The sequence below is a fragment of the Calidris pugnax genome, unplaced genomic scaffold (genome assembly GCF_001431845.1).
Source record: "Calidris pugnax isolate Ruff unplaced genomic scaffold, ASM143184v1 scaffold281, whole genome shotgun sequence".
NCBI classification, from domain to species: Eukaryota; Metazoa; Chordata; class Aves; order Charadriiformes; family Scolopacidae; genus Calidris; species Calidris pugnax.
In genome coordinates, this window is record NW_015091028.1 from 214,930 (window position 1) to 223,684 (window position 8,755).

The 8,755-nt window shown below is 61.9% G+C and overlaps 1 protein-coding gene across 2 annotated transcripts in view; it reads right to left on the reverse strand.

Moving 5' to 3' along the window:
- Nucleotides 1-6,335: 6,335 nt before the first annotated feature.
- Nucleotides 6,336-8,755, reverse strand: part of TSC22D3 (TSC22 domain family member 3) — a 16,234-nt gene continuing 13,814 nt past the window's right edge. The window contains exons 1-3 of one of the 2 annotated variants that reach the window (XM_014956029.1): nucleotides 8,511-8,694; nucleotides 8,166-8,217; nucleotides 6,336-7,603 (exon numbers count right to left, since the gene is read on the reverse strand). In XM_014956029.1, coding sequence (XP_014811515.1) covers nucleotides 7,358-7,603; nucleotides 8,166-8,217; nucleotides 8,511-8,632 — 420 coding nt within the window. In that variant the 5' untranslated portion in view covers nucleotides 8,633-8,694 and the 3' untranslated portion in view covers nucleotides 6,336-7,357. Of the gene's footprint in view, nucleotides 7,604-8,165; nucleotides 8,218-8,510; nucleotides 8,695-8,755 lie in introns of those variants that run through there. The other variant, XM_014956028.1, reaches the window with a different exon arrangement.

An 8,755-nucleotide genomic window follows, 5' to 3' on the forward strand; every position in this document is an offset into this window, starting at 1 on the left:
TCACTGGCTGGCCCCTTCCCCAGGCAGCAGCCCTGAGCTTGGGGACATGGGGGGACAGAATGGAGACATCCACCTTCCCCAGGGTTCCCTCGGGGAGAGAGGGTCATGGGACAAGCCAGGCTGCTTATGCTCGGGAGCCTCTGTACCCCATTCTGAGATGGAGGCAACCCCTCGGTGACTTGTGCCTTCTTGTAAGCCCCAGCAAAGTCCTCCTGGAGCCTGGACGCCTGGATTTCCCACACTGATTTTCCCGGGGATTATGCTGTTTCTAATGATCAATTAAAGCAAATTGGCCAGGTCCCCCAGGCCCCTAAATCCTGGCTAATCCCTGGCACCTTCTCAAGCTCCCATTGCTCATTCATTATGTGGCAGTCCCCTGGGTGGAAGTGTTTGCTCCGAGCGTGGCTCTTCCAACACAAAAGCCTTCCGGGTCCCCCGGGTGTTTGTCTGAGTTCGAGAACTTGCTGTTTCTAATTGATTTGTTTGTTCTGGTGCTGTTTGCCCTGAATGAATCTCCCTTTCTTGGCAGGAATGAGGAAGTTCACTTTCTTGGGAACATTTTACTGCTCAGCAGCCTCCTTATCGCCTCTAATAGATCCCATTAACCTTGCGCAGCAGTTGCACTGGCTCTGGCACAGACAGGCAGGAGGCAGCTCAGGTTGTTTGTGTCTCTTGTGTATTTTTTTTCACTCTCCCGCATGACCCAGCTGATTTCCACCTTCCTCAGCTCTTTTTGTAGTCAATACTGTTGTTCTACATCATCTCCTGCTTATCTTTAACACAATCCTCAAATGCCATCCCTTCCCTCACCTCTCTTGCTGTTCCTCTAAGCTCAGCTCCTTGGTGCTGGACCTTGTTTCTCTCTGAGAAGCTGAAATCCTTTTGTGGCTGTAAGAAGCAGCTCCCACCACTGTCCCAGCTGTGGGAAGCCTCTACCCAGAGGATCACCCCAGCACATGAAGCCACTTCACCATGGGGACACAATTGTGGCTGTGCGGCTCCACGTGCTGACCCACAGCAGACTGTGGGCAGATGCTCCTCTCTGGGCTCCCCTTCTCCAGATGCCTGGGGATGGGAGAGCTGCCAGCTCCCCAAAGCGTGACATCCATGTGGCACATGCAGGGACCTTTAGAGACAGCTGGACCCATCATCTCTCCAGGCCATAGCATTTGGGCAAGCTGAGGACATGGCTGCAGCCCACAGACCACAAGCCATGGAGGTGTTCAGGGCACTATCTTTTTTTCCCAACGGGAAATCTCATCCTACGGCCCACAAGGATACAGGGCAGACACCAGAGGATGGAGAGGAGGATCCGGCCGGGGGTGGAAACGCCCTGCCTGCTCCCTTCAGGCATCCCCAGCAGTCCCTGGGGAGGCAGAAGAGGTGCTGTGCCTGAGGGCAGGTGCTGGTGGCCATGTCTCAGCCCGGCCTCCGGGGCTGCCTGCGCCCGCTGCCTGGAGACTGCCCCACTGTTTATTTCACTTCCTGACACCAACAACCACTGGGTGTCGAGACAGGGTGCCGGGGACCACAAACCGCTGGGGAACACGGCATACTCACCCCACACCCCTGCCCCCGGTCCCCACCCCGGCACCCAGCCCCTGCCCTCCGTGGCAGCCTGGGCTCTGGCTCCAGGGGGTCTGCATCCCCTCGGGGCTGCAGGGGTGACAGGGGGTGGCACCTGGGAGGGGGAAACAGCCCCATGATCTGCCTGGGGGATGGAAACCCTGGTGGGGCTGAAGGCTGGCACTGCTGGGTCCCGTCCCGGCACCATGAGGGAGGGCACAGCTCTGGGCTGGGTCCCTGTGGCTGGTACATGCTGGGACAGCATCAGCTTCTCTGGGAGGATGGTCTGTGCCATCTCAGGAGGTGCTGCCTGCACCCCACGGGTGCCAGCACCCATGGGTGGGTAGAGCTGGTGACGGGCACGGCTGAAGAGTGCCCGTGGTGGGCAGGTCTGCCAGCAGTTCTGCCAGAACCTGGTCCTGGCACAGACACTGGAAGCAGCTCCTTTCCCTGGTTCTGACTGCCCCTGCAGCCCTCTCCCCAGCTGGGGACTGTCTGTGGGAGCACTGGGGTTTCAGCCTGTCCCTGCCCTGGAGAAAACCCCTTCCCAGGGGACATGAAACACAGCAGAGGGGAAATTGAGGCACGGCAGAAGGGCAGGTGCTGCCAAGCTGTGGGGAGGGAGGCAGGATGGACCAGGACCCCAGCTCTGAGCATCTTCCCAGCTCTCAGCACCCTCCCAGGCCCAGGTGCAGCCCCAAAAGGGGAGTAGCCCCTCTGCTCACCCCCACCTGTGCTGCTGCCAGGGCCCCTGGGGGGGTGATTCCCAGCTGCCCCAGTCTTGCCATCCTCAGATGGCATCTCTGCCCTCTCCTGCCCAGCCGGGGCAGACGCCAGTGCCAATGCAGCGCTTGTGCTCACGATCTCAGGAGACTGCTGCAGCAGAGCCCAAGCAGCCCAGGTTGCCGTGCACAGATCTCCACAAGCCACTACTTGCTCGGGCCTGGCAGCCACAACTCGTGCTGCTCCCCAGCAGGAACCTCTGTTTCATAGCACGGCTTTCCCTTCCCAAGGGCTCCCAGGGCCTGTGGGTGGTCCCAGGCAGCCTGAGGTGGGCTAACGCTGGCCCTCCTGGAGGCATGAGCTGATCTGGATCCACTGGGGGCACTGGGGTCCTGGGTGGAAAATCCCAGCTACTATTTTATCTGCGAGGCTCCCGCGGGGCTGGGCCGGGCTGGGACACGGCGTTCGAGGAGCGGGGAGGGACGCTTGCATAAGGCCGACCGCTTTGGCTGCAGATGAGTCTTCCCAGATGGGATGTGGAGCTCTGCGGGGCCAGTGGGGAGAGAGCAGGAGTGTGCAGAGCTGGGGGGGGGCTCTCCCCACATAGACCTGGCCCTCGGGTGGACCTCCAGACCCTTTGACTCTCTCCATGCTGCTCGAACGTCCTCCTGTGCTTGCCTGTGCACGGTGCATTGAGCATCAGCTACACGTGGGCTCCCCTCGGGTGGACCTCCAGACCCTTTGACTCTCTCCATGCTGCTCGAACGTCCTCCCAGGCAGCTGCTTGCCCTGTGCACGGTGCATTGAGCATCAGCTACACGTGGGCTCCTCTTCTCTGCAACAAATGTCCCCCAGCCCCTTTTGTCCATCGTGTCCCTGGGGTGACCCTGGCTGGAGGGAGCTCTAGAAGCCCAGCCTGCCCCTGCAGGGTGGGAGAGACAATCCTCAGGCTGTCCCCCTTCCCCTCCCCCACCCCCATCCCCATCTCTTGTACATCCTTGTCTTCATCCCCATCCACATCCCACCTCACCCTTACTCCCATCCTCATCTTACCCACATCCACACCCCCAATTCCATCCCCTTCTCCATCCACATCCCATCTCCATCCTACCCCCATCCTCATCCTCACCCTCATCCTCATCCCCATCCTGGTCTCCATTTCCATCCCCTTCCTCACCCCAGATGGGCCCTGGCCCCAGGACAAGGGGGAAGGAGGGGGTCCACAGTCCCCTCTCCTCCCAGTGTCACATTTGCAATCCCCAGTGCAGTTCGGGGTGCGGGGGTGCTGGGTGCGGGGGTGCCGGGCCGGCAGCATTCCCCCCCCTCCCCCGCCGGGAAAACACCACTCTGCGCAGCAGCAGCTTCTCTTTTTCTTACAAATCAGCCGTTTCTTAGAAACTTCCTGCCGCGGCGCGTTAACCCTCAGGGCGCCGCGGAGCTGCGGGAAGGGCGGGCGGCCCGTGGTGGCCAGAATTAACCCTCCGCTGCCCGGACTGTGCTGTCACCCACCTCCCCGCCTTGGGGACTCGGTGAGCTTGACTCGTCCCCGGGACACGGGGTGCGATGAATCGGGGGGAGCCTGGCTCTGCCGCCCGTGGTTTGTCTCCTCACGCAATGTGCTTCCGTTGTGGGGAGGAACCGGGGGAGGGCTGGGGTGCCACGCCAGCCCAGGAGCCTCGCTGCACCAGGGGAATAATGCTTGTGGGGCCAGGGGCTGGTGGGGGCAGAGGGCCAGGGAGCGGGGTGCCAGCGGGAAGGGAGGGCCCTGTCCCTCTTTGGGTGCTGCACAGTGTGTGCCGCTGCCCTCGGGGGCACAGCGCAAGGGGACATTGCGTCCAGGAGGGATGTTCTGGGAAGGGTGTTTTCCATAACCAGAGGGCCTGGGAAGGGCATAGGAGATCTTCAGGTGATGTAGGGGTGTTGATAAATCTTCTCCAGCCCTCAGATCCAGCAGGAGATGGGGACCAGGCCCTGTGCACCCCAGGCAGCCCTTTTCCCTTTACCACTGCACGGACAGGCTGGCTGGGTGCTCAGCTCAGTGGTCCTTCTCCGTTCCCACTGCTCCCGGGAGACCCCCGGGGACAGCACCGGGGCCGGGCTCAGCTGCGGTGGCATGTGCCAGGCGCAGGGAGGGGTTTCTGCTGGGGCTGCCCTGTGCCATTGGCTGGCACAGTGTCACACCACACTGCGGGGACAGGAGAGGGCTCTGCCCACCCGTGGGAGGAAGGCTGGTCCGGAGCAAGTGGTTTGGGGAGAGTGGGTTTTGCCAAATGGTTGCGATGAGCAGGGTCTGCCCAGGTGCCATCGCCTGTGCCCCCCTGCACAAAGGCATGGGAGGGCTGTGGGGCATCCCAGGGCCATGGGGAGGGGGGAGAGGTGGCAAACAGGACTTCAGACTCCAAACTCCTGGGGATGCAGCCAGGGTGTGGGGGTGCAGCAAGGCCAGGTTGGAGGGGCAGAGCTCATCACTGCAGCCCAAAGCTGCCCCAGCTGTGAGGTGTGGAAGGACAGACAGACAGTGTCCCAGCAGCTGGGAACTCGGTAGCACCCCTGACACCCCCTATAGAGAAATGGCCAGTGCAAACACAGCTGGCATCCCGTTTCCCTGGGGACAGCCCTTGCTGGAGAAGCTGTACCACCTGAGAGACTGGCAGCACTGGGGGTGCACTGCCTGCGTGCCCCCCTGGCTTTCTGCAGAGTCTGTATGTGCAAGGGATGCATATATACATGGTATGGGGGTGCTTGAGCCTGTTTGCACACATATGCACCCAGCAGGGACAGCAATCACTTGCACACCCAAGGCACACACGTGTGCATGCCAAGCCCTTGCACTAGCGTGGCTGCAGGGCTGCCTGCGCGAGGCTGCAGTGGGGTCCCAGCATGGGGACAGAGAGGACAGGGAGGGGACAGGCACCCCGTAACGGTTTCGAGACGAGGCTGCGGTGGGGTCCCAGCATGGGGACAGAGAGGGGACAGGCACCCCGTAACGGTTTCGAGCCCCGTGGCCTGTGTTTTGCTGTTTACCAGCCGTTTCCAGGGAGCCAACCGTCCTCAGCTCCCGGCTCTGCCGTGACTCACGCTGGGCTGTGGTAAGACCTAGAGCGGTGCAAAATAGACCCAAAGCAGCACAGAGACCTAGAGCAGGGTATGGCTACCTCCCCGTTAGCCTGGGCCCTGCTGGCCCCCTCCTCTGTGCCAAGGATGTCTCCAGCTGGCCAAATAGTCACATCCCGAGTATAAACCCCCAGGATAGGACAGTGCACCTCGCTTCAGACATCCTGCCAGCCTGGGGCTCTGCTCACACACCTCGTGCCTCTCCTGGTACCCACCAGCCTTTAACCCTCACATCAATGTCATAGCCACCCCGCCTCCCCAGAGATGGAGGTTTCAGGGTTATATACTGCCTGGATGCAGTCCTGAGTAACATGCTCTAGCTCTAGGCAATCCTGCTTCAGCAGGGGAGTTGGACTAGATGATCTCTATGGTCCCTTCCAACTCTAGAAATTCAGTGAAATTTTTCCTCTCCCAGCTACCCCATGGGGTTGAATCCGAGGCTGGCTGTACCCTAGGATAGGGTTGAGGTCCCCTCAGCCCCAACCCATCCTCTGGCCCTCACACCATATTTCAAGACAGTTCAAAAAAAACCCCAACAGCCCAGAAACACCAGAGGAAGAGCTGGGCTGGGGGTGCATACAGCTCCACACAGCCTGGCAAGAACCTCCTCCCTGCTTGCCCCCCAGGCCTGCCCTGCACACACCCCTGGTCCCAGGCATGACACAGAGGACAAAGACCTGCAGGCTCAGGGCACCTTTCCCCACCACACACCCTGCCCGTCACATCTCCAAAATCCCACCTGGGCTCAACCAGAGCAGCCAGGTTTCCCCAGCTGGGGAGCAGCACCAGCCCAGCCCCCGGCGGGCTCACAGCACAGCATCCTCACCAGTCCCATCCCAGCAAGGCCCAGCCCCTTCCCCAGCAACCCACGCTGCCTCCCCCCCGCAACACCTCACCCTCTCCATCCACAGACACAGAGCTTGGGGAACACATTTATATAAAAAGTAGAGTTTATTGCCATTTCTATCTAGATTTACACAACTGTGTCACCGCTTCCGATGTCAAAAGGGACGTCCCGTCACTTCCCAGAGAGTTGGCCGGGGAAGGTGGGGGGCCCAGGAGCGTGGGCCAGCTCCCCCCAACCCAGCGGGCTGGAGTGCAGCCCCTGTCATGGCTCTGCCCGGGGGTCAGCCCGGATCCTCCCAGTGCTGCCGCATGGCTCCGTCACGGTGGATGCCATAGAAGGGTGAATCCATCCCCTCCTTTGGGCCACTGGCAGCGCTGGCCACCCAGTTACAGCCGCTCGCTGTTCCAGTCTCACCTCGAATCCCCCAGCTGTACAGAGATGGGCATGGCTGGCCCAGAGCAGGGCACCCCACAGCCTCGTGGGCACCGCTCACCCGTGTGTTTATACATAGATACAGCTACAGAAGATGCCCAAACTAATAAAACAAGCTTTTTTTCCTTGTAATCCCCACACTGATGTGCGTACAGCCATGCACTACACCACAACCGCCACCACCGGTGCTGCTCAGTCCGGTCTGGGTTCCAGCACGCTCCTGGGTGGCAAGCGGGACAAATCTGCATTGCTCACTAAACAACGGTCTTCCTCCAACGTCAGGCTTGGCCAGAAAGAGACCCCCTGCCCTGCACAGTGCGGCAAAGGCACAGGACTCGGTGTGCACTTCTTCCAGCCATGGGTTTCCACTGAAGTGCCAAAGGGTGCCTGGCACTGCCAGGGTGTCATGGACGCCCGGGTTTCGGGACAGGCAGGCTGCAGATTCACTCCTGGCCCACAGCGGGTGTGTGGGGTGCCCCACATCTCCCTCGCAGAAGAGCATCCTCGTGCAGGGGATGGCCGCTGGCTCTGCTGGCCGGCCAGGGTTGCCCAGGGGGGCCCGGCTCAGCGCCGGGGTCTGGCAGTCCTTCGTGTGAGATGAAGGCGGAAACGATTTTGCAGGAGATTAAGTAGAAAGAGTTCCGTGGCTCTGCCCACCCCAAGGACAGAGCCACCTTACACCGCAGAGCCCCCCGAGTGCTGGGCCGGGGCAGCCGCCCCCGGACTCTGCTCCTCCGGGCACAGGACCTCTGCGGGGAGCCGGGACTGGAACTTCTCCAGCTGCTCGGGGCTGGCGAGGGTCTTCAGGAGGCTGTTTTCACGCTCCAGTTGGGAGTTTTTCTCCAACAGTTCCTTAATTTGCTCTTTCAGGACCTCCACCTCCTCCCGCACAGCGTACATCAGGTGATTTTTCACAAGATCCTACAAAAGGCCAATCACTCAACGGTTGTGCCCCAGGGGCTGCTCCCACCCTGCCCCACAGGGCTCTGCCCCAGCCACTCCTAAAGTGCCAAAAAGGCTTTTCCCCAAGGCTGTCCCTGCCCATCCCACCCTGGCCAGGGCTTGGTGCTCACCCAGTGTACTCCCCCCGAGGCCAGCACCCATGGCATCCCTCAGGTCCCCCATCTCCCAGGTCTCGCTGTCTCCAGAGGCACTCTCCAGCTCCTCCCCCCAATCCCCTTAGGGGTCTGCCGGGCTGCAGGTCCCTGTCACCGACGGGGCCTGGCCTGGTCACCCCCCCCCATCACCGGAGGGTCCTTCCCAGGCCCCCCCCGGCCGGCTCCCTGCGCACTGCGGCGCTGCCGGAGCCAATGAGCTCAGCCAGCGGCGGGCAGACAAAGGAGCTGCTCTGCCCGGCAACAAGCCGGGGAGCAGGGACCCCTCCTCCGAGCAGAGCACACACCCGGTGAGTGGGGACCCCTCCCGGCAAGATGAGCCGGGGGGGTGGGGGACACGGTGCGCGGGGGGCAGCACTGCGACTCACCATTGCCTGCTCGATCTTGTTGTCGATGGCCACCACGCTGGCTCCGGAGGCGCTGGAAGAGAGCGGAGAGGCAGAGGGTGAGCAGCGAGTCCCTGAGCACCCCCCTTTTCGGGGGGATTCGTGCACCGGGGCACCCCCCCACCCCAGAATGCAATTCACCGGGGCTTCCCCCTCCACTGGCGGTCAATGCACCGGGACCCCCCCCGCTTCAGCAGCGACAACGCAGCGCGCTCCCCCGGGACGCCGATGCACCGGGAACATTTTTCCCCCGGAGCAATGCGCCCCCCCCGCGCCCCGGCGGAAAACGGCGGGGCTGACCGCGGCCGGTACCGAGGCTGCCCCTACCTGTTGTCGAGCTTCACGGAGACGACGTCCCCCCCGAGCAGGGAGGAGAAAAAGGAGATGGAGAAGTTGTGGAGCTGGTAGACAGCCACCTCCATGGGGGACTGGTACATGCCGGTGCTCATGGCGACGGTTGCAGCGATCAACTCACTCGGACCAGACGGAACAAAACGCACTGCAGCTCCCTCCCCCCGCGCCCCCACTTATATCAGCGGCGCCCACCCCGTCGGGCGGTGCCAGCGAGATCG